Source organism: Patella vulgata, chromosome 2, assembly GCF_932274485.2.
Source record: "Patella vulgata chromosome 2, xgPatVulg1.2, whole genome shotgun sequence".
NCBI lineage: Eukaryota > Metazoa > Mollusca > Gastropoda > Patellidae > Patella > Patella vulgata.
Genome location: NC_065880.2, coordinates 91,098,409 through 91,125,518, shown reverse-complemented (window position 1 = coordinate 91,125,518; position 27,110 = coordinate 91,098,409). Strand labels below are relative to the sequence as shown.

General features: G+C 38.4%; 2 protein-coding genes across 2 annotated transcripts; both read left to right on the top strand.

Moving 5' to 3' along the window:
- The first annotated feature begins 4,449 nt into the window (after window positions 1-4,449).
- LOC126810081 (zinc finger protein 883) lies at window positions 4,450-11,089 on the top strand. Its single transcript, XM_050535039.2, has 2 exons — window positions 4,450-4,480; window positions 5,745-11,089. The coding sequence occupies exons 1-2, from the start codon at window positions 4,466-4,468 to the stop codon at window positions 7,377-7,379; spliced, it is 1,650 nt and encodes a 549-aa protein (XP_050390996.1). The 5' UTR covers window positions 4,450-4,465; the 3' UTR covers window positions 7,380-11,089.
- Window positions 11,090-12,418: 1,329 nt separating this feature from the next.
- LOC126810041 (zinc finger protein 721) lies at window positions 12,419-25,569 on the top strand. The gene is made up of 5 exons (XM_056098338.1): window positions 12,419-12,491; window positions 14,460-14,918; window positions 15,774-15,897; window positions 17,374-17,456; window positions 19,689-25,569. The coding sequence occupies exons 2-5, from the start codon at window positions 14,478-14,480 to the stop codon at window positions 23,325-23,327; spliced, it is 4,287 nt and encodes a 1,428-aa protein (XP_055954313.1). The 5' UTR covers window positions 12,419-12,491; window positions 14,460-14,477; the 3' UTR covers window positions 23,328-25,569.
- The last annotated feature ends 1,541 nt before the right edge of the window (window positions 25,570-27,110 follow it).

The window sequence follows — 27,110 nt, the reverse complement described above, 5'->3', positions numbered from 1 at the left end:
GTTTCCTGTAAAATATACATGGATAAAAATATTATTAAAATAAATGCAAATGAGTTTGGTTTTGTTAGAGTCATTAGATTTACCCAAAACAACCTGTAGTGTATTTTGAATAAAACACATATTTATAATTTAATACTATTAACATCAAATAGTAAGTGCAGGGGGACTGCACCACACAAAATTTACACAAAAACAAATACACGGACAAGACATCATACTCAGAAAAACTTCAAAAAAAAGGGAATGGATCCGGAGGCTAGCCGTAAGCGTCCACTGCGCTGTACAGTCCCGGGTCTGTTATGACACAGACTTCTGTTCTACTAAAAGTAATTATGCAATGAATGGCGAAAGAAGGGTTTGGGGATTGTTGTGAAACAAACCAGCACGTTTATCAAACGTTTAGATGTTTATATTGAGGCACATCTGGATGTACAGGATTCCAACATAATGATTTGATAAAGAACTTCAATAAAAAGCTTCGATTACAGACCGTCATTAAAGCCATCTTGGCATAAAATATATTAGGATAAATATAATTTGGACTAGGATCACCTATACCCGAATGACTCACAAATTAACTAACATTACAAATGAAATGGGGTTTAACGTCCTTTGGTTGAATGGGCTCAGGACTATAATTACAAGTTGACAGACAACAAATTAATAAAAACAAAACAACATCGCATGCAAACATACCCCGTGATTTTGTGCTTTCCCTGTAAAAATTTAAACCCTACATTGACCGAGAAGGTTCATTGGGATTTTCCGGCATGGTTTCCCCTTGTCAGTGGTGCAGGACGGATGGCCAGACATAGACAGCTGTCTAGTCGTTCGGATGGAACAAAAAACCGAGGACCCGCATATACATTGGCGTTCACGTAAAAGATCCCCTGGTAGTTGGAATTCGATATAGCACACTTTATGGCGTATGCCCGTCCTCATTAGAACAGAACAGTAGGACATTAAACCTCATTTCATTTCATTTCATTGTTAAATTTATTGGCATTTTGGTTATTGACATTGGTTTATCACGTGAGTCAGTATACAAAATTGTCAGAGGGTCCGACAAAGAACAGCGTATAGCCGTTCGGATGAACGAAAAACTGAAGTTACGTTTACACATTGGCTTATCCGAAAAGATCCCTCGGCAGTTGCCGCTATCCGGGCAAAATTTCCCCCTAGCATACTGCATGACGTATGCGCCCGTCTTCATTAGCCCAATCCCATTTTATTTCATATCATACAAGACTATTTTATAGATAGTTTAAAGATACGTTCCCAGAAAAATATTTATCGGGTGATTATTTCCAATAAAAGTATGGTAATTGTGGTATATATGGAAAGTAGAAATATCCAATCTTACTAGAAAAATACTGGATTCCCTGAAAAACACTCAGGACAAAAATGTAAGGGTTTCCCTAATCGACAGCCCGACGATTAGGAGTGTCTGTACGCGTGACGTCGAAGGTTGCACGCGGAGATTGAGCGCTTGATGTACATGTTGATAAACTTTATGAAGAATTAGATGTACAACACTTTCTGAGATAAAAATCATGGAAAAAGACGCGGGCAGTTAGTAGTGGATAACTCGAAAAATTAATTAGGCTTCGATATTTGTAATAAATAGTCAGCTATTAAAGACAACATCGTCTTGTGTATGCAATGAATTCTCCTCCGACTTAGCTTCCGTTGCTAGGTACCGAGAGAGGTAAGTCACGTAACACAAACATGACCTCTTTTGATCGATTGTTTTGTAGAAAGATTTGAAGCAAAATTATGATAAATTAATTAGTTTGAATATGTTTTTAATCCAAATATATCATCAAATCACCCAGTTTGTGAAATGAAATGAAATGGGGTTTAACGTCCTACTGTTCTGCTCCTAAACTGGGCTAATGAAGACGGGCATACGCCAAACAGTGTGCTATGAGGGACATTTTGCCCGGGCAGCGGCACTATCGCCTACTCTTATATCGAATTCCAACTGCCAAGGGGTCTTTTACGTGCATTCCAATGTATACACGGGACCTCGGTTTTTTCGTATCATCCGAAGGACTAGACAGCTGTCCTTGTCAGGCCCTCCGCCCTACATCACTGACAAGTGGGAACCACGTCGGAAAATCTGGATGAACTTTCTCGGCCAATGCAGGGATCGAACACCCGACCTCCAGGCTAGCGAGCCAGCGTCTTACCCACTTAGCCACGTGACCCCCCGCACCCAGTTTGTACCCGGGAATGTATCTTTAAGTGGCATTTAGTAACTGGATGAGAATAACACATGACACAATTAATTATATGAAATACAAGTTAATTGAAGGGTTTATTTCAGCTACGTTTCGACGAGATATCTTTATTGTATGGTTGTCATTCTTTGTTTGATAAAGACGGGAGACCCCTCGTCGAAACGTCGCTGAAAAAAAACCTTCAAGTAACTTGTATTTCATATAACTGTGTCATGTGTTACTTATAGAGTTTGATCGACTGGCCGACGGAACATCTTCTGTTTGATTTATTAATATCCAAGAGAGAGTGAGGGGTGACAAACTAGGTCATTTTTGGACTAACATATTGTTCAATTTTATTTCAATAATTCGCTTGCACTCAGGGGTGTTTAGCAGTGGGAATAAACCACAGGACCCAGAGAAAACCCACGGGTTGGACAGGTGATCCCATAAACAACTAATGTACATGTATACTGAGCGCCATGGAAAACGCATCACTTTTTTTCCCCAAATATTTTATTACTAGGTGGTTTTGTATGTATAATGTTATGCAATACTATGAACTATTGTTTCACACAATGCTCCCAAACGCAAAAAATATCGGCCCGTGTGCACAAAAAAAAAATTGCACGAGATGCACATGAAAAACCCAATATTCACATGCAGCATTGTGTGTGGGCCCTTTAAAAGCATGTTTTCAACTTAATGTGCAGTACATGAACTATGAAACGTCAATCTGTCGTAAGTTGTTGTTGGACGTGTGAAGGAATCGAGCTAGAGATGCCGAGACTTACTGAAAATCAACGGAATGAAGCCATGGGAATGTCCCGGGCTGGCATGTCTACACGTGCTATTGCCAGACACTTCAATTGTCATCAGTCCACTATTGTAAGGTTGGTGGAACGTGTTCGAGTTACTGGATCAACACGTGACCGTCAACGTCCTGGCCCACAACGCGTTACAACCCAGGCTCAAGACCGCTACATCCAGGTCACTCATCTGCGTGACAGATTCCGCCCAGCGACTCGAACAGGTGCAGCAGTCGCCGGAAGACAAGGACCAGTAAGTGCCAACACCGTAAGACGTCGTCTAAGAGAAGTAGGACTCCATGCACGACGACCTTATGTTGGAGCTATCCTCGGGGATCATCACCGTCAGCGGCGTTTGATATGGGCTTAAGGACAACAGACATGGAGAAGAATAGACTGGCAAAGTGTGCTCTTCAGTGATGAGAGTCGCTTTCATCTTTATCACGCTGATTCGAAACGAATCGATGGGGTGGGGGAAGTGTAATGGTGTGGAGAGGCTTCACATTTCATCACCGGACCGCCCTACACATTTGCAGGGGTCGCGTTAATGCTGTAGCCTACCGTGATGATGTCTTGCAACCAATTGTTGTTCCGATGTTTCGAGCGCACCCACAACTTCAGCACTTCCAACAGGATAATGCACGTCCGCATAGCGCCCGTTTTAGTATGGACTACCTGGCTGCTAACAACATCAATGTCTTGGACGGGCCAGCCATGATGCATGTCTCCGGACATGGCATCGATAGAACATGCCTGGGATGAGATTGGTCGGCGTCTGTATCGGAGACCACAGATGCACACCATTGCTGCTTCAGAAGCTGCTCTTGTCCAAGAATGGAACAATTTGCCCCAGGCCTTCTTTCAAACATTGGTTAATTCCATGCGACGTCGCTGCACAGCGTGCGTAAGAGCCCGTGGAGGACACACGCGCTACTGACATCCGTGTCGTACTTTTGGTTTTGACCCCTCTGGCTTTGTACCGTTGATTACAGATTAAACGTCCATAAGTGTACAAATGTGTTGTTACTGATGTGTTCACAATAAGAAGCAAAATAAATAAGATATGTTTACAGGATCATTTTGTTATACGAAAATCTAAGTGATGCGTTTTTCATGGCCCTCAGTATATAAATATCAAATCAAGTTAATGTATGATCCGGGGTCTAGTCGTAAGCGCCCACTGCGTTTGTACAGTCCAAAGCCTACAAATGATAAAGGCTTCACTCAAAATGAAAACAAAACCAAAATAAAACAGGCAAAATAACATAGCAACGATTACAATAAAGAAACCATAGAAATGATGCGATCAGGCGACGATATGGTCACCCGCTGAATGGGGAACCTCGCGTGAGAAGTTAGTTGAATGAGTTACTCGGGCTGATTATTTGATCCACGTCCGGAAATTTAATACCACACACCATTTTCTTTGTTAAGATGGCCGCTATCACGGTAAGTGATTATAAAATGAAATTAAATTCTTATATCTTATTTACAAAATCTCACGTTTCTACACATGTATTAGACTACCAGGGACAACAGTTCTTGAAAATATAAATTTCCAAAAGATTCTGAGGAGCCATTTGTAATCCAAGAATGGTTTGGATGTCTTTCAAGTCAAATTCAAATATAATCCCGACTTCTCCAGTCATCTAATTTATAGGAAATTAAAAGAGAGTTTATTTTGATCAAGGTTTAGTCAACTAATGCGGTCATTTTAGTACTAACATAGCATGATTTACCTTAATCTATTTGTTAAGGCCAGCTCAATTTTCGTTAAGGCCAAGGTCACAGAGATGTAATTAAAGTTAGGGCATGTGATTGTTGGCGAGATTGTAGGTTCGGGTTACTGGTTAGGGTAACCATTAGGGCTAGGTTCAGGGTCATGGTAAAGCGGTGTTTACATGATACAACCAATCCATACAACTGTCGGATGCAACGACTGTTTACTCGATACAATGGTACTACTTGTCAGAGGGTTGGATAGCTGAATGGTTAGCGTGTACACGCTGTATCATAAGATCTGTCATTGAGTCAACTGGCGGGGTTTTGATTACCCGGTTGCATGTGATAAGGAGTAGGGTCGCCTGTCCAACCTCATGGGTTTTCTCCGAGTCCTCCGGATTCCTCCCACAACTAAAGACCCCTAGTCCCAAAATGACCTAGTTTGTGTCAAGTGGACTTTAAACCCCATTTCTCTCTCTGTCTCTCTCTCTCTCTCTCTCTCTCTCTTTCTTGATATTAACCTGTCTAATTTGCTTTTGTCTACTGAATTCAACTTGACAAGATATGTAATCTCACAATTAGCTATCCTACTGCATTCAGCTTGCCAAGACACAATTATTACAATGAATATTAATATATTTGAATAGTAAAATATCATATTGTAGACAATTTAACTGACTTTGACTTTAGATGAGTTAAATTGTATTCCATGGAAGGTCCAAGTTACTATCGTCATACTGGTAGGATTACTCAGCCACTCAATTAATAATAAATACCATACCTACATTGTGAAAAAGTGACAGAATACTTCAATTTATTTTAATAAAGATGAGTTAATTCACAGGCAAAATTGCAAAAAATGTACAGCAAATTTAATGTCTCACTGTTCCAAATATCTCCCTTGATCCCCCAAAACTAACATATACATGTACAATATAACCCAATGCTATCTTGAACGAACGATAAACTATATGTATTTATATATTTACAGGAAATGAAAGATGTTAAAACTTTTCACCAGTGTATCATGTGTGATGAGATCTTTAATCATTACAGCGACCTGGTCATCCACAACAAAACACACATTAAACAAGAGTCGTCTAATGACGACGGGGAAAACGAAGTAGAGATCCTTCACTGTAAAGAATGCGGTGATGAATTTCAATCAGGGGCCGAATTAGAAGAACATTGTAAAACTCATGTTAGGGAGGAAGAGTCTCGACCGAGTACCTCACATCAGTTTGAGCAGAGAGAGGCAGATGAAAATTTTGAACAAAGCTATGAAAGTCGAGAGGAGAGTTCAGATCAAAACTATGATGTTAATGAGGATAATATTGAAGAAAACCATGATGATGAGGAAAGAGACTATCCAATCCATTTCATGGATACAACTGGAAATGTTAAAACCAGTGACAGTGAAGCAAATACATTGTATTCCCCCACAGGAAAATCTCTACATAAATGTGATGTTTGTAATAAATCATTTAGACAGGTCAGTGATCTGCAGAGACACGTCACGATGCACACTGGGGAAAAACCCTTTGAGTGCGGAATCTGTGAAAAGGTATTCAGGTTGAAACATAATCTCAAGCATCACATGCGAATCCACATCGATGAAAAACCATTCGAGTGCAACGTTTGTAAGAGGGGGTTTAAACAACGAAACACGCTACAGAGACACTACATCACCCACACCGGGGAGAAACCCTACACATGCGAGATCTGTCAGAAAGCTTTCACGCAAAGCAACACTCTTCAGCGACACCTGAAAATACACCGAGGAGAAAAACGGTACACGGAAAAAACCTTTAAGTGTGAAGTATGTAGTAAGTTTTTTGCTAATATCACCGTTCTACAGGAGCACATGAGGACGCACACGGGTGAGAAACCGTTTGAGTGTGATGTATGTGGCAAAGCATTCACCCAGAAGAACACGTTATCACGGCATTACCGAACACACACAGGCGAAAAACCCTATAGATGCGATGATTGCGGGAAATTTTTTAGATATAAACATAATTTAAACGATCATCGACGAGTGCATACAGGGGAAAAACCCTACAAGTGTGACATATGTGAGAGGTGTTTTAGCCTTAGTAATTCATTAATGAAACATTTCTCCACACATTTCGAAGAAAAGCGCTTCAAATGTGGAGTATGCAGTAAATCATTTTTTCAGAAAACTATTCTCTTGCGCCACATGAAGACCCACACGGGGGAAAGGCCCTATCCATGTAAATTTTGTAGTAAGGCCTTTATTATGAGCGCCTCGCTTGCCAAACACATGAAAAACCATACGGGAAAGAAAGCCATGGAGGGAGAGGACGTCGAAGATTCGAATGAGGAAATGGAAGACCCGGATGAACTCTCTGGTTTAGATGCCTCTGTTCCTACATTGCCGGAAATGTCTTCTGATGGAGGTGCATGGAAGAGTTCTGATATGACCCTGGAAGATGACGACGAATCTCGTGATGAAGAAATACCGATGTTGAATCACAGTGATGACGTGAAGGACGAGATGGCGTTTACACAGACAATCCCACCTACCATACCCAAAATAATGTCGGCAGAATTAGCCAGAAGAATTGCCCAAGCAGGAGAAAAATATCGCAACGAAATCCCTTGATTAGAACCAGGGGTTTAAGTGTTTTAACAATGCCAGTTCGTTTCAAGATGTTATTTTGATCATTAATTAGTATATTTTACTGTTAGTATACTATAGGCTGTGTGTGCGTAGTTTTTATGATCACAATTTAATTGCTGTCACCAATATTATGGGTCTAGCTCACTAATCTGGATTGTTACCAAGAAAATTCCTCTGACTTCCCCTTGTCAGTGGTTCAAAGCCAAGAGCTTTGCAAGAAACAGGGCCTAGTCATTCGTGTGGTGTAAAAAATTAGTCCTTAGTTGGAAATCAAAATAAGAGTTGCCCCAGAGCAAAGCAAAATTCCCCCCCCCCCCAAATAATTTATAGTCTTACAATTGTCCTGGCGCTGACCCTAGTTTGGCCTTGCTGACAGCCCCCCCCCCCCCAATATGAATTTTGTTGCGACGAGTCTGCAGAGAGATCTATTATTGAAATGTTGCTTCTATAAACTTCAATACTTGTATTCCATTAATTCAATGTGACCAATTACTAAAATGGCACTTTATGAATGAAAACAAAATTAATTCATCTACAGAATCTAGAGACTGTCAAAATTAGATCGATCGTGATCAGTCTGATCATACCAAACTTACGCTGTTTGTCTACAACTAGCTCCACTACTCCCATCAAAAGGCAAAACCTAGTAACTCACTTTTTTCTTATTTTGAGAAAACAAAGGAAAACGTAATGAATGAATATTAAACCCCAGCTCATCTATTGATTTGACTATTGAGTTACTAGGTTTTGCTGTGGTATAATAGGCAAATAAAGAAAGTTGCTAGGTTGTGTCATGGGTGTAACTGCTTACAAAATCAAAAGATTGGAATATCTAGTACAACAACAGGAAGCACATACCCTAGTTACTACAAATTTGGTCCTAACTCAATTTTGATAAAAAAAAGTGAGTTACTAGGTTTTGCCTTTTGAGGGAGACTTGGGAACAGACACTAAACTAGTTGTTCGACATTTTTATTCCTACATCGACGATTTTAGTCGAAAACACTAATAGTAAGTGCAGGCGGACCGCACTACACGCAAAACAAAAATCTACAAGATAAACCTGCGGACAAGACAGAAAATAGACATTGCAAAAAAGAAACATAGTATACTTCGCGAATTGTGAGAAGTATTTATTTCGCTCCCGGAGCCACGGTGGTTAAGTGGGTAAGACGCTGGCTCGCTAGTCTGGAGGTCGCGTGTTTGATCCCTGCATTGGCCAAGAAAGTTTGTCAGGATTTTTTGACGTGGTTTCCCCTCGTCAGTGGTATAGGACAGTAGGCTGACAAGGACAGCTGTCTAGACGTTCGGATGAGACGAAAAACCGAGGTCCTGTGTATACATTGGCGTGCACGTAAAAGATCCCTTGGCAGTTGGAATTCGATATAAGAGTAGGCCATAGTGCCGCTACCCGGGCAAAACTACCCTCATAGAACACTGTATGCCGTATGCCTGTCTTCATTAGCCCAGTATAGGAGCAGAAAAGTAGGACGTTAAACCCCATTTCATTTCATCTATTTCGCTTCCATTTAATAAAATAGAAAAAATTTTATTTAGTCATGGTGTGTGTGAGAGATGTTAAACAGAGTAGAATCGTATTATAAAATAGAATATGGGGGCCATTGAGGGCAGAGATTTATTCTACGTGCAGAATGCACTCTGATATAAAGACCTGGGGCCTGTTTCACGAAATTTTAGCTAAGATATAATCCAAATTTTAGTAATTTGATTGGATAATATTAGATTGATTTTAGTGCTTAGCCAATCAAAATTGAAATCTCTACTAAAATTGGATTATATCTTTAGTTAAACATAAATTATGCAAGAGCTAAATCTGTCTATTGCAGGTCTTTCTTTAGGCCTGAAATGTTATCTAAATTATTAATTAGACATCAATTAACCTATCCAGACCATAATCAACTCTAAATGGCATCGCTAGCCTGCGATCTTTAGTGGATTATGAGCCGATTTACTGCATAACTTTCCTTCATGATTTAACGATTAAATGGATAATCGAAACTATGCTGTTTATCGTACTGACTTTTTAGTAATGATGATCGAGGCTAGGCCGAAATTGCAATCGCTTAGTTCTCGGTTCATAGTGGATCAATTTGAATGCAATTTTCAGCAAATTGCCTTTACATTATCTAGTTTTTAACTATTATAGTGAGAACTGCCAACTCGTTATTGAATCTCCCATAATGTATGCTTAAGATTTCAAGAAACAGGGCCCAGATTTGATGTGATTGTTCTGACTTTTATTGTTGTTATTATATTGTACTGTTATAATGTCAAACATACAATTTCAAATGTACAAGTTGTTTTTGTATAGTTTTATAAATATGCATGTGAAACAGGCTCTCTAATCTACTTAGTAGTGTGAATGTATTATTATACACATGTATATATGTATTTTTATTTATATAAAGTTTTGATAAGCATTATCATTTAGTGAAAACAAAAGCAGAGTCAGCATTAAACACAAGCTACTATAACTACCTCTTGGAGAGACACATTCTTTGTATCGCAAGTGGTCTTGTTCCGTTCTCCTCCACTAACTTTTGGGTTCATCCACAGTTGAGACACAGACAAATTATCCACCCTTGATACTTCTGCTATTTTTATCAACCAATCGCATGGATGAGATGCAATTCATCGATACCCTACATTATATAAACACGATATATAGTACAACACACAGAACTAGGTTGGACACGTTCTCGGTATTCCTAGTGGTAACGTTCCGTTCTACTCCACTAACATCTGGGTCCATCCACTGGGTTTTCACAAATTCAGATTATCTACCCTTGATCGTAGCTTGATTCTACGACCCAATCAAAAAACAGTTCATTTACCAGTCTTAGCATCATTGTTTACGCTCACCACAATAATCTTAGTTACATTAAAATGAGAGTTACTTCCCTTTGCCCACTTGATTGGTTGATAAAAATAGCAGGAGTATCAAGTGAGGATAATTTGACTATATGTCTCCCTTGTGGATGGACCCAGATGTTAGTGGAGTAGAACGGAACGATACTAGTGGTGAATAGGGGAGACACGGTTTCGCTGGCTGACTAGCCAAGAGGCACAAGGTTCGATCCCAGTGTGTTGACCTAGAAAGTAGTACATTAGGATATGGACAGTAATATTTGCTGAAATAAGATAGAATAAATTTTATTTCGTTCCAGTGATTATCAAAGTCTTCAAACTTGATCAAAAATACACATTATTGGCATTTGGCCATTTTGGCAAAACAAACCCAATGAACCCATCGATAAATATAATATTTTCTGATTCTGAACATAGCCTTCAAACTTGATCAAAAATACACATTTTTGGCATTTGACCGTTTTGACAAACCCAAGGTTAAATATCTGGCCCCGAGTTCACAAAGCATTCTCAGACTTAAATTAAGAATATACTCAAAATTGTTCGCCTTATTTTAACTAAAATATAGCCCTTTATAAAACTTTTGTTGTTTTAATATATCAAATAAATCAATAAGAAATTATGTGTAAAGTTTTGTGTTTCTGGATCAAAGATATTTCTCATAAACAATGAATGAATGTTGAGTAAATTCTGAGAATGCTTTGTGAACTGGGGACCTGGTAAATATAGACATTTGTTGCTGTTGGTTACGATGTGTTACTAGTATTGTGTTAATGTAGAACATATTGTTTAGTAAATATTATACTTAAAATAAACTTATGTCTTGTTATTTACTCTCTCTCTCTCTCTCTGTTTCCCTCTCTCTCTCAGATTGATTTTCGAATCTGTTCCTGAGCCTAGAAAATTACATTGACCAGGGTTTTAAATTATCTTAGAACATACCACTCAAGGCTGGATTTAGAAGAGACTTATCCCCCCCCCCCCCACAACCACAATTAGAAAGCGTGTTGACACCCTAACCCCCACAACCACAACTAGAAAGTGTATTTTAAACACAATAGAGGAAAGTCTAGGATAATTATGGATGTTTAAGACTACGGTGCATGTAAATGAAATGAATGAAATGAAATGGGGTTTAACGTCCTACTGTTCTGCTCCTATGCTGGGCTAATGAAGACGGGCATACGCCATACAGTGTGCTATAGCGGAAGTTTTGCCCGGGCAGCGGCACTGTCGCCTACTCTTATATCGAATTCCAACTGCCAAGGGATCTTTTACGTGCATTCTAATGTACACACGGGACCTCGGTTTTCCGTATCATCCGAAGGACTAGACAGCTGTCCTTGTCAGGCCCTACGGTGCATGTAAGAAAGGCTGATGAGTGTTCAAAAATGTTGAGGCCCTAGGCTACCGCTTTCAAGCCTATTGGTAAATCCTGACACTGATACTGCTGTATGTTTTGGGACTCAGTTTGTAGGGTGGGGGGTGCTTGTTGTTAAAGGGGTTACAGCTCTTTGGAAACTTAAAATAGTCGAAAATAGGTCTAAATATTATGACCCCAGTAAGACAACAACATCAATATTGGTTGAAATGAACTAATTTTGAATTCTTAATTGGGAGAGAGAGAGAGAAATGGGGTTTAACGTCCACTCAACACAAACTAGGTCATTTTGGGACTAACATATGGTTCAGTTTTATTTCAATAATTCGCTTGCACGTAGGGTTCTTTAGCAGTCGGAGAAAACCGGAGGACCCGTAGAAAACCCACGAGGTTGGACAGGCGACCCTATTCCTTGTCACGTACAACCGGGGAATCGAAACCACGCCAGTTAACTCAATGACAGACTTTATGATACAGCGCGCACACGCTAACCATTCAGCCATCCAACCCCAGTGGTTTGTTGAATGACATTTTGTCATGTGAACTAGTTTAATTTTGCCAATTAATTAGCTACAAAGCACACTGCTGTGGATAAGAACTACTGGATTTATTCAAAGCGACGTTTTAAAGATGATTCTCTCTTGTTGATCTAACAAACGATAACCGATGTAGTTGCGATGTGGGTCACTCGGGTGTGTCGAGTCCTGAGCCAGATATTTTATAACACCACGTTTTGGCGTATGCGCACCTACTTCAGCTGGAATCCGAAAACTAGAACGAAAAGAATGCAAGAAACCAAAACACATTTTCGAAACCAGATTTAGGTAATTATTAGATTATTTCAGAGAGGTACACCAATGTCACAATGTTCTGAGCTAACTCCTTATAGATGCATTTGAAAGTTATCAATCCATTCTACACACAGAGACCTAGCTACTTTAAAAATAGATCTCTGTACTAAATGGCCGCCATATTGGATATTAGTGCAATGTTTTGATAATATAATAATTTTTTTTTTTTTTTTTTTTGTTGCTTATTATATGCATTTCATCATGAAAACAATCTCAATGCATAGTACAAAAACATTTAACAGTGAGCAGAGAACTAAAAGTAGACCTCCCATTGCCATCATTACACCATAAAAATAAAAGCATTTAATTGTTATTTCTATGTGATTCTACATGCGTAGCCCATAGGCTAATAATAATAATGATGATAATAATAATTTATTGAACTTGTACAAACCCAGCTTGTAAACCTGCCCAGTGGCACTTGTACAAAATAAATATATATTACCGTATTATGAGTTCACAATCGAAAACAATTTAGATAAAAAAAATCATAAAAAATTAAAATATTTGGTAAAATGACAATACAGATAAGATTTAAAAAAAAAAATAAAAAAAATAGCAGGGTATAGGTACAGATAAAATATAAAACATTAAAAAAGTGTGGTAAATGAGATAATCACATGAAGGCTTTTCGTAACAATTCTGTTTTTAGATTCTTTATACATGTATGTTGTGATTTTGCCCTGTGTCCAGGTGTCTGTCAGGATAACTGGGACTACTTCCACCTATCCACGGAGTCCCGTGCTACCAGCGGGATTTAACCTATATATTTGCTGTATTGCCGTAGCTGCGGCTCAGATTATGCTTTAGACTTCAAATAGGTAACATTGTTATTATTGCGGACACCTTGGAACACCAAGTGGGAATACCCTCGATCACTATAGTAACAATTCTGTTTTTAGATTCTTTTTAAAACCACCAAAACTAGAACTAATCCTTGTTTTAAAGGAGATGTCGTTCCAAAGTTTCGGTGCTGCGACCAAAAAGGAATATTGAGCGAGAAGTGTTGTACTTTTTGGCGTCAAGTCTTTCAGTAAATATCATCCACAGTCTCCGACATTGCAAACAGAAATTATTGGTCCATTTAAATCAACACTGATGTTGTTATCTTACCGTGAAAAGATGGGATTCTGATATCCAATATTTAAGACAAAATGAAAATTTTAAAATTGGCATACGAAACCTGTGCCAGAATGTTTTCGAGCGCAATTTGTAATGAAGCGACTCGATGAACGAGGCTAAACAAACCCCACATGAGAATACTAAAGGTGTAGACTGGAATAACCAGACGCCAAGACTGCCATTCAATTTTCACTCTTTTTGTATTTCCCCAAACATACATGATTAGAAATTACAGTAAAAACAGAAACGATTGAATGTAAATCAATTTATATACATTCATATTACATTATTTAATGCGTTGCCACCCATTTGTGTCCATTTCTAGGTGCCAAAGAATAGCGATTTAGCTCCTTTAAGATTTTAAGAACAAAGTTGGCGTAAGGGTTTATAATTGTTAAGAAGATCAGTTTCATACACACAAAGACTTTAAGAAAATGGAAGTATAATAAATAACTCTGATAATTCACAAACTGTGTTAAGCATTTTCGTCTGAAATCGTTGAAATGGGAAATGAAATGTCATTTAACTAGCTTCGTGTTTGTTTTGAAACGGAACTAATTTGAGACAGACAGCGTAACTTTTGTATGTACTTCTCATGGAACTATTTTTACGGTTTTAACAAACTCATAGGCTGTATGTTAGACTCTACTTGATATAGACAATTTTCGAGAATTTTGATGATGAAATGAAATGGGGTTTAAATTCTGTTGATAAAATTTTCCCTCATCATAACTTCATAAGATGTTAAAGCCATTTCATTTTGTTTTTGTTTTGGGTTCTGTTTGTCTTTTTAACATGTATGCATTATACAATTTTCAGAATCAGCTTGGAAGAAAAATGTCATTATTACATAGATTTCGGTATTGTGCCGTCAATGGCTGCAGCAGTAGATCATTAGGGGCTACTTCCTTTGGCACAGATGAAGACGTCGTTCTACATAGTCTCCCAGAGGATCAAACAACAAAACAGACTTGGATTAATTTTGTACGAATTGGTAGAAAAAATTGGAACCCAACACCTTCTTCAGTTCTGTGTAGTGCTCATTTTAAATCTGATTCTTTCCAAATTAATTCCGATTCTACTTTAGAAAATCATAAAGGGAGAATACTACTTGATGGGGCTGTCCCCACTATTCTTCCCCTGTCTGCCAGGGATGCCATAGATGATAGTTTACCAATAACTTTTCAACATGTACAGAAATCTGAAGAACTTAAACAGAATAAAAAGAAGCTGATGACATTTGATGGTGATGATGATGATGATGATGGAAATCGAATGGTAGGTAGAGCTGAATAATAATATTCTAATTATGATATCTCTATTAAGAATGGGGGTTTGGGGGTGACCGAATGTTTTAATGTGTGTGATAGATCACAAGGTTTGTCATTAAGTGAGGTGGCACAGGGGATTGGGTGACCAAATGTTTTAACTGGCATGGCATGTTTGGCGGGGGGGGGGGGGGGGGTTAGATGGTCGAATTTTTAGCACGTGCACGCTATATCATAAGGCCTGTCATTGAGTCAACTGGCATGGTTTCGAATCCCCGGTTGTACGTGACACGGAATTAGGACGCCTGTCCAACCTTGCAGATTTTCTCCGGCTCCCTATCCTCCAGTTTCCTGTTCCTCCCACTGCTAAAGACCCCTACGTTAAAGCAAATTATTGAAATAAAATTAAACCATATGTTAGTCCTGAGATGGGTAGTCTGTGTCGAGTGGACGTTAAACCCCATGTCACTCTCTCCCTATTATAATGGGGGAAAGGGGGGGGGGACCAAATGGTTTAAGGGGTGTGTTGGATCATGAGGTCTGTCATTGAGTCAGCTGGCAAAGGGGATTGCGTGACTGAATGTTTTAACTGACGTATTAGATCACAAGGTCTGTCATTGAGTCAGATGGCATGGTTTCGATTCCCTGCCTGGATGTGACATGCATGTGGTGACTTTCACTTGTCTAACCTCGTACATATTCTCAATGTTCTCTGGTTTTTCTCTCACAGCTTCAGACTATGAAATAAAATTGAGCCATATCATCCATATGGAAGCGGTAAAACTTCTGAAGACTTGTTTCATTTTTTTTTACTATCTGAGTTTTTCAAGATATTATTTATTAATTTCTTTTCTCTCTATTGCAGCAAAATGTTTCTCCAGCAACTGTACAACAGGGTGCTACTAACCAATCTACCATACAGTCAATACAAGAAACTCCATCGATACCAGTTACAATGCCGATGATATGTCTTGTATCAACTCCATCAGGTAAGTAGTCTTCATCTACCAGGTTTGTAGTCTCCATATACCAGGTTAGTAGCCTCCATCTACCAGGTTTAGTTTCCATTATCCATATGTAAATTCCATCTTACGGTACACTTTGTTATAAAAGTTGGGGACACACTTGCTAAGTGGGTAAGACTCTGGCTCGCTAGCCTGGAGGTCACGTGCTCGATCACTTCATTGGCAGTGAAAGTTCATCATGAATTTCTGACATGGTTTGCCCTTGTCTGTGGTGCAGGACGGAGGGCTTGACAAGGACAGCTGTCTAGTCGTTCGGATGGGAAGAAAAATCAAAGTGTATACATTGGCGTGCACATAAAAAATCCCTTGGCAGTTGGAATTCGATATAAAAGTAGACCATAGGGCCACTGCCCAGGCAAAATCTTCCTCATAGTTGGAGCAAAAGAGTAAGACATTATACCCCATTTCATTTCATTTCATTCAATGAAAATTCACCTAGTGTATCCTGAGTCCCGTTGCTAAATTCGTATTTGCCCTAATGATAGGCCCAAGTCAAACATGTTTGATACAATCGACCAAATTTTCTTTTGCCCCATTTATATTTGTCTAGTCCGGTTCGCCGAAGACGTTGCCCGTTTGTAGAAATCATTAGCCAAACACTGATGTCCCGAAAGTCACATGATGATCATATTTTGAGGACAAAATAGTGACTTCCTCGGCCAGTTCTTGAAGGAGATTATTATTTTTATACGCCCACATTGAAATGTGGTCGTATATTGTCGTTGCCCCCGTCCGTCCGTCGGTCCGGCGTCCACAATTGCTTGTGGACGCTCTAGAGGCTAAAGTTAATATCCGATTGACTTTAAATTTATACACAGTGTTAAAGGTCATGAGACGAAGAAGCCTATTGATTTTCAGCGATTTCTGATAATTACTGCCAGAGTTATGGCCCTTGATCACTTCAAAAAATCTTGTGGACCCTCTAAACGCCAAATTTAATATCCGATTGACTTTAAATTTATACACTGTGTTTAAGGTCATGAGACGAAGAATCCTATTGATTTTCAGCGATTTCCGATAATTACTGCCAGAGTTATGGTACTTGATCACTTCAAAATATCTTGTGGATGCTCTAGAGGACAAAGTTAATATACGATTGACTTTCAATTTATACAGTGTTTAAGGTCTTGAGACAAACAAGTATATTGATTTTCAATGAATTTTGATAACTTTATCAGCTAAATCCATGATATTAAATGTTTCGTATACTAAACGTTAGCTTGGGGCAGAACTTTATAAAAAAACACACAAATTCTAATGATTTTCTGATAATTACTTCATGAGTTGTTACTCTTAATCAGATTTTAGTGTATTATAAATTTTTCATCACCGAAAGAAAGTAAAAATATGCGACAGCTCTTGTTGACTGTCCGGACGATTTAGCTGCTGTGGGCATATGTTTCATTGCCTCGCAACCTATCTTTGTTTCTGTTTTTGTAGTAAATAAAAGATTAGCAGCAACATCACAATCGACCCCGAATAATTCTAACCAAGGGAAGATAACTCTACAACTTCGTTTAATGGTGAGTAAAGGCCACTGATGGAGAGAGAGAGAGAGAGAGAGAGAGAGATTTAATGGAGAGAGAGAGACATGGCGTTTAAGTCTACTCAACACAAACTAGGTCATTTCTGGATTAACAGGTGGTTCAATTTTATTTCATCAATTCGCATAGAGGTCTTTAGCAGTGTTACAGGGTGAGAGAGTTCAAGTTAAACAATAATTGTCCGATTGCTGACCGCTGGGTTTCAACTTAAACAATAATTTCTCTGGCCCAGTGCTAAAGACCCCCTACGCACAAGTGAATTATTGAAATAAAATTGAACCATGTGTCATATGTGTTAGTCTCGAAATGACTTAGTTTGTGTTGTGTCAGTGGAGGTTAAAGTTTAAAATACAGATCTATATTTCGTTCCGTTTTTTGTCCCCCTGCCTTTCGAAGAAAGCAGGGGACTATTAAAATGTGTTCGTCTGTCTGTTTGTCCATCACACTTTATGGGACACAATAACTCTCTTTCTAATTGAGGTAGAATGTTCAAACTTGGTGTAGGTGTTTATTAGGTCAATACCTAGATTGATTTCAAAGATGAGCATTTTCGGCTTAGGGTAAGCAGAGATAAGCAATTTGATTGGTTGATGCTTTGGGACACCATAACTTTAGTTCTAATTAAGTAAGAAGGATGAAACTTGGTGTATAGTTTCATTACATCAATACCGTGACTAAGTTCAATAATGAGCATTTTTTGCTCAGGGTAAGCAGAGCGATAAGCAATTTGATTGGTCGAGACCTTGGAACACAATAACTCTCCTTCTAATTGAGCTAGAATATTTAAACTTGGTGTAGGCTTTCATTAGGTGAATGCCATGATGGAGTTCTATGATGAACATTTTCTGCTTATGGTAAGCAGAAATAAGCAATCTGATTGGTTGATGCTTTGAGGCACGATAACTTTGGTTCTAATGAAGTGAGGGCGATGGAACTCCAAATATAGATTCATTATATCATTACCTTGACTAATTTCGATGGTGAGAATTTTCTGCTTCGGCTAGCGATAAGCAATTTGATTGATCAAGACTTTGGAATTGAGGTAGAATGTTTAGACTTGATGTACATGTAGATGTTCATTAGGTGAATGTCTTGACTGAGTTCAATGATTAACATTTCGAGTTGAAGCTAAGCAGAGCTAATCAATTTCATTGGTCAGTGCTTTGGGACAAGATAATCTTGATTCTATCTGAAAGAGAGTGATGAAACTTAGTGTACGTTGAGTTTGATTGCTTGATACTTTTGAAATAAAAATATAAATGTGCGATTAATTTATGTGTGTCATCTATTTATTTTGGGATTTCGGCGGGGAACATCAGTGTCACTGTTGGCTTGTTATACTTTCGATGGCCTCTACTACATGAAGGTGACCAGTTGTAGTGGGGAGTTGTGTCAGGGGTCATGCGAGTGGCTTTTGACCCTATGATGTCAGACAATCAGCATACCCACAGTAGGATACCCACAGTTCTTTGTATTGCACACAAAGAATTCGCTGCAACAGTCCGTTTCATTGGCTAATCCCTCACATTATCCAGAACGCTGGTTTTATAACAACTCTTCCAGATCCTAGGGTAGCAAAGACATGTAAACGAATTTTGAACTATAAAAAAAAATGGAACGAAATAGGATCTGTATTATAATCAGATTGCATGATATTTTATAAAAAGATGAATATAATTAATATGTGTCATCTATTTATTTTGGTATTGAGCCCAGGCATCATGAGACAAACTGTTAACTTGTTATCCTGATTTCATTATGCAAGAGCTAAAACTGCCTATTTGCCTATTTCAGGTCTTTCTTTAGGACTGAAATATTATCTGAATTAGACATTAATTAACTTATTCACACCATAATCAAATCTCGATGCAATCGTTAGCCCACGATATTGAATACTCTTTGTGATGGCTAATTTAATGTAAAATTGGATATTCAAGACTTTGTTTATTATCGCACCAACGTTAGTAATGACAATCGAGGCGAGCCTAATCTCTAATATCTGAGTTCAGAGTTAAGCAATTTGACTGAAATTTTCAGCATATTCTGTTTTCTTTATCTATTTTCGAATTATTATAGCAAGAATGGCTAGCTCTTTATCTAAATCTTACATAATACCGCTTTAATCTTTCTACTTCCTAACCCGGTCGGAGCTGACGTGCCATTAAACAACATTTCATTTCATTTCATTTCTTTCTAATTCCTTTATTACAGGGAGGGGAGAATTCTCTTCCCCAGTCGACAGTTTCTGCACAGATCGTTCACAACGATCTGCGTGTTAAAGAAGAAGATGCTGACAATGTCAATGAAGATGAAGACCTTAAATCGAAGACGTTCTATAAATGTAATTGTTGTGATGTGAGTTTTGTACGATACGCTGATCTTGAGAATCATTGTAAAATACACGTTAAGGAAGAAGACTCCGTAGCCAGTAATTCTAAACAAAGTAGTAGTCAAGGTCAAGGTCTTCTTGAATGCCGATTTTGCTCGGAAACGTTTACAACCGTAAAAAATCTTTACGCACATATTAAAACGCATCAAGAATACGAATTTCAACATTTCTCTTGCGATCTTTGTGAAAGGGTTTTTAAAACCAAAGATACTTTACGCAGACATAAGAGGCTCCATGATGGGAAAAGAGAATTTGAGTGTGAAGTTTGTGAAAGAGGATTTTCGTATAATATCCATTTACAGGAGCATATGAGAAGTCATACCGGTGAGAAGCCATTTAAGTGCGAAATTTGTGGAAAATTGTTTGCGTATCGAGGGGATTTAACGACGCACATTCGTCGACATACGGGAGAGAAGCCGTTTGTTTGTGAAATTTGCGGTAAAGCCTATATTTCGAGTAGTCAGTTAATAACACATAAATTAAGTCACAACAAAGGATACCCTGATCTCTATAATCAATGTAAAATAAATATTAAAAATAAAGATAAAAAGTCTGTCGCCAGCACGTTTACGGGTACACCGTCGACTGATCAGGACTCGGTCGATGACGAAAACGATTGTGATATCGCTGTACATTTTGAGCCGGACCCGGACCGAGATATAAGCACAGACAACAAAACACACGCCAAATGTGAAATCTGTTCAAAATTATTCACAGACAAAGCTGCTTTAAGTGAACATACTACATTCCATACTTCCCATTGTCAGTGTTGCATCTGCTGGGAAGTCTTTGACAATGTTACTGACCTTCACAAACATAATAAAAATCATGTCGTCCAGAACAAAAAAATAACATCTAAATGTAAGATTTGTTTGAAATCATTTTCAAATAATACTTTACTTAATGATCATATGATCCAAGAGCATACAAGTGCAAATCATGACGACAATCTTCTCGAATGCCGATTTTGTTCCGAAAAGTTTACAACTGTTAGCAACCTTTACGCTCATATCAAAATGCATCAAGAATATGAATTTCAACATTTTACTTGTGACCTCTGCGAAAAGGTTTTTAAAACTAAAGATACTTTACGCAGACATAAGAGGCTCCATGATGGGAAGAAAGAATTTGAATGCGAAATTTGTAAAAGAGGATTTTCCGCTAGCGTGAATCTACAGGATCATATGAGAAGTCATACCGGTGAAAAGCCATTTAGGTGCGATATTTGTGAGAAGTGGTTTGCGTATCGAGGTGACCTTACTAAACACATACGACGTCATACAGGGGAGAAGCCATTTATTTGTGAAATTTGCGGCAAGGCCTACATTTCAAGTAGTTCGTTAATAAAACATAAAACCTGTCACAGCGAAGAAAAATTATTTACTTGCGACGTCTGCGGGAAGCCCTTTTCAAGTAAAAGTTCTCTGAACCTGCATTACAAACTTCACACGGGAGACGGACTTTTCAAATGTGACTTGTGCAGTAGAGTGTTTGTTTTAAAATCTCTACTGTCGAGACATGTCCGTTGCCATAGTGATAATCTCAAATGTGATATTTGTTCAAGACAGTTTAATAGACGGAACAATCTCTCGGAGCATATGAAATCTCACCGCAGAGAAAAAAAATCGTACAGATGCGACGTCTGCAATAAATCTTTTAACAAACGGCAAAGTTTCAACCGGCACCGAGAAATTCACAATGAAGTAAATCTGTTTAAATGTAGTTTTTGTGACACATCGTTCAAAACAAGACTCAGTCTGAAGAGACATAAAAAAACTCATAATCAAGAAACAGAACGCAGATTTGAATGCGAGCTTTGTAAAAAGCGTTTTTACGACAAACAGCATCTAAAGAATCACATACCAACGCACAGTCAAGAGACGCCATTTAAATGTGATGTTTGTGGTAAAGCTTATAAACTACAACGATCTCTGAAGATCCACAACAAAACACATATGGAAGAAAATACTAGAAATGTTCTTAGTGTAGAAAAATCTCATAACTGTGATGTTTGTGGTAAATCATTTCAACAACGTAGATCTCTTAACAGACACAACAAAATACATACTGGTGAACAACCTAGCAACATTTATACTGGTAAATCATTTCAACAACGTAGATCTCTCAACAGACACAACAAAATACATACTGGTGAACAACCTAGCGACATTTATACTGGTGAACAACCTAGCGACATTTATACTGGTGAACAACCTAGCAATGTTTATACTGGTGAACAACCTAGCAATGTTTATACTGGTGAACAACCTAGCAATGTTTATACTGGTGAACAACCTAGCAATGTTTATACTGGTGAACAACCTAGCAATGTTTATACTGGTGAACAACCTAGCAATGTTCATACTGGTGAAAACCATAGCAACATTCATACTGGTGAAAACCATAGCAACGTTCATACTGGTGAAAACCATAGCAACATTTATGCTGGTGAAAACCATAGCAACGTTCATACTGGTGAACAACCTAGCAACATTTATACTGGTGAAAACCATAGCAACGTTCATACTGGTGAACAACCTAGCAACTTTTACACTAGTGAAAAATCTAGCAATGTTCATACTGGTGAAAGATCTAGCAATGTTCATATTGGTGAACACCCTTCCAAATTTCATACTGGTGAAAAACCTAGCATTATTCTTACTGGTGAAAACCATAGCAACATTTATACTGGTGAAAACCATAGCAACATTCATACTGGTGAAAACCATAGCAACATTCATACTGGTGAAAACCATAGCAACGTTCATACTGGTGAAAAACCTAACAATGTTTACACTGATGAAAACCCTAACAATGTTTACACTGATGAAAACCCTAGCACTGTTAATACTAGTGAAAAACTTTATACTTTTGGAAACCCTAGCAATATTCATACGGGACAAAAATGTTTTGAATGTGATATCTGTGGTAAATTATTCAAGCGAAAAAGGTCTGTGACTATACACAAAAAAACCCATTCCGACGAAAAACCGTACACTTGTCAATCATGTGGAAAATCTTTTAAACAACGTAGATCTCTGAGAATGCACAACAAAATTCATACTGGTGAAAAATCTAACAACGGTGACACTGTCGAAAAAAATTACAAATGTGATCTTTGTGATATAACTTTCAGTAAACGACAGAGTTTCTATAATCATAAAAAAATTCATAAGGAGGAAATAGACAGACCTTTTAAATGTGACATATGTATAAAGACTTTTAGTGATCGACAGTATTTACAGAAACATTCAAAAACCCATAATGAATTACGAGAGAGACCATTTGTTTGTGATCTTTGTGCGAAATCGTTTTTTAACCTTCACAATCTCAAGGATCATATCCGAACCCACACAGGTGAGAAGCCATTTAAATGTGATGTTTGTAATAAATCATTTTCTCAGGTAGGTAGCGTGAATTTACACATCAGAAACGTTCACAACAAAGACAAAAGCATTTGAATTTAAGGGATATAACACCTCTGGGATTTACATATAGGTCAAAAAAAATTTGAGAGAGAGAGAGAGAGAGAGAGAGAGAGAGAGAGAGAGGGAGGACATTTTGGAACTAACATATGGTTCAATTTTATCTGAATAATTTGCATGCATGTAGGGGTCTTTAGCAGAGGCAGGAAACTGGAGGACCCGGGGGGAAAACCCACGAGGTTCGACAGACGACCCTAGTCCTTGTCACGTACATCTGGGGAATCAAAACCACACTGGTTGACTCAATGACAGACCTTATGATACAACGTGCATGCGCTCACCATTCGGCCACTCTAGCTGAGAGAATACATGTAGTTTATTATTTTGTTAGGCTATGGAAAATGAACACTTTACAATGTAATTGTAATTGAGTTCATGCACATTGGTGAAGAGAACATGTGATTTAATGTGCACGCTTTAAACCCCTTACTTTGATCGCCTCCCCGTACAGTGTTGAAACCTCATGTAGATATTCAGGCTGACCTTAAAAATATCTTTGTTTCACCAAACCCGACCCACAATCGAGGAGAAGGGTCGGTAGGTCGGTTTTTTTTTCAGATTTTTTTTTTAAGAGCTAATTTGACAGCTTGATAATTTTTCGGGTGCAAACATTCGTCTTCTTTTATTGGCAAACAAATCAATGACATCGGGATTTTTCTTGATGCACGACTCGCACACAAATTGCCACAAACTCACGTTTGAAACTCCCTCAACACGTTTTTAACGATCGTGCGGGTTGTGCCTTCATTTTTCTCGAAAACGGATATTGAAAATATCGTCGTCATGTTTAAAACGACGCCCCACAGACATAGAGGCAGAATCATTTCGTGGGAATGGACGTGCTTTCGTCTGCAACCATTTTGTTGAGAAGCGACACCTATGACGCTTTCGTCTTGATCAACCAGTTTCAATAATGAATCAAACCATAGCCATAGTAAAGGGAAATAACTCTCGTGATATATTTCAGGTTGACACACAAAATAAAATAAAAAGATCGCAGAAAAGTGCAATAAAATAATTTAAGTCGGGGGTGGTTTTAGTTAGTCGGTCGCGTTAGGCGAAACAAAGATATTTTTAAGGTCAGCCTCATGGAGTAGGGTTGCCTCTCCAGACTTGTGGGTTTGCTCCAGGTCCTCTGGTTTCCTCCCACTGTCTCTCTCTCTCTCTCTCTCTCTCTCTCCAACCTGGGTAAAAAAACAAAAAAATGCTATCAAACGATTTTTTCACAAACACACTGTGATTTTTAACCCAAAAAAGCATATTTCTACATTGTATTCATATGGTAACTGTATTATTCTATATTCTATGTCAAATAATTGCTGTATATATGCTTGTACATTAATGTATGTATGTATATATGCTTGTACATTAATGTATGTATGTATATATGCTTGTACATTAATGTATGTATGTACATGTATGCTTGTACATTGTTGTATGTTTGCTATCCTTGGACGTGATAAGCAAATTTAAAATTGCGAAAGGCTCAAATAACGAAACATTGTAATAATAATTGCGATACTATTGGTCACACATTCTCATGTAATTGTAGTAATAGGGTTTATTTCAGTTGTATGAAAGGTGCTCCGTTTAATATATTGAAGTGGTTAAACAAATGGGTGACAATGAGAAATGGGCTTGGGCTAAATAGATATTTTGCAAGATTAAGCTTTCTTAGACTAACTCACCGACAGTTCCTGCCACCATCAGTTACTGGTGTCCAGTCATCTCGTGCATAGATTAGTCCAATTAAATGAACAATTTTGATGAAAACGGGTACCCAAATGAAACACTTACCCCAAAATGTTAATTGTCCCGCCCTAAAAGCCGACGTATCTAAGCGTTTGATATAAATTTAACAGCACCATCAAATTTGCTTTAGAAATCATTCAGTGTTGCCAGGGAAGACATCATTGGCGTTCCAAACGGGACGTACAGCCACCTCAGATTAGAGGCCTGGATAGAGACAACATGCAGTGTTCTTAGACGGACACACCTTTAGTCTCCCCTGCTTAGAGAGTCTGACATAGAAAGAAGTGCCTAACGCCACAAAACACCGACTAAGGGATAGAGAACTTATATTTAGCTTATATTTAATGTCATATGTGTGTGTAGTTTCCTATATATAACCGTTTTATTATGGATGTTATAAAGATATAAAAACATAGTCCAGGGGCGGATCCAGAGGGGGGGATGTAAGGGGGTCGACCCCCCCCCCCCCCCCTGCTCAGCTACATATTTTTTTTTGTAAATCGACACTTTTTATGAGAAAAGTTTCTCGGTGGTGTGCTTTATCGTCAGATGTGGGACAGGATGGGCACTCAAAGCATGAGATAATGATATAGACATTATGTGATATCACAATTAATGCTTGGCATCCATGAAATTGAATCACAATGTCATTGTATTAATTCATAATAAAAATTGACGTCAAACGAGGTGTTGAATTTCTCTGTTTAAAAAGCTCAATGTGTATGTATATACGCCAAAATGACGATAGAGACCATGCGGGAGGGGGGGGGGGATACATTGTCTCAGGAACCTGCCCCCCACCTGCAAAAAATCCTGGATCCGCCCCTGGAGTCAATTGATCCTTATACACAGCGTGGAAGTCAGAGTTACATGTAATTCATAATTGATCATAGTGTCACATTTTGTCGTCATCATGGCAAGCCCAACCAGGATCTCCACACCAATTAAGCGACGGCCAACAGGTGACCCATGAAAGAGATTAAAGTGTTGTAAAGGTAACGTGTACAAATACAAATAAACAATTAATTCAGGTGTAAATATTAATTATAATCAATGATACGATGTATCACCTGTAAACATATAAATACACAATATATATCACCTGTAATCATATAAATACAGGTTGTCTATCCAGTATAATATTTATTTATTCTCACAGATCTACATCAGACAGGTAATATATTTTTCGTATTTCCTCGGGATCTTCCGGTGCCCTTTGCGGAGGTCAGAGGCCTTGCAAGGACAGCTCTCTAGTCGTTCGGATGGGACGAAATTCCGACCTCCTGTGTACACATTGGCGTGTACGGAAAAGTATTTTTGACATTTCAAATTCGATATCGGAGTAGACCGGGCAAAATTTCGCTAAGTAATCCCGTCTTTATTAACCCAGTCGGCGCAAAACCTTAGGATGTTAAAACCCATTTCATGTATTTTTCAACATTACACATTTACAAAGTCAGAACACTCAGGGGTTGGATGGCCGAATGGTTAGAGCGTGCACGTTATATCATTAGGTCTGTCATTGAGTCAACTAGCGTGGTTTCGATTCCCCGGTTGTACGTGACATGGGGTAGGGTCGCCTTTCCAATCTGGTGGGGTTTTTCCGGGTCCTCCGGCTTCCCCTCACTGCTCAAGACTCCGACGCGAATGAATTGCAAAATTTATTTTTAGCCTTTCTCTCCCCTTTGCTTTTTGTTGACTTTTGGTGTAGAATCGAAGAAAAGGGTTTGAAAATACATTTTCTGCCAGGTTTTGGTGGATATGTATTCATGATTTTGAGGCGAAATGATTCGAGAGCTAAGAAGTTGGGTAGGTTGAAATAAATGTACGGGGGAAAATTGCATGTTAATTGGTCTTTACTTCCAGTTTATGTATCTTAACTTTTCCACAGTGAACCTCATACGTGCATTTGAGCAGGAGGTATCCCTCATGTACTCCCATCTGTGGTAGGAAGCGTTCTAGCCAACGAAAATTTGGGAAAAGGTTAGAGTCGGTGAACGAGACGAG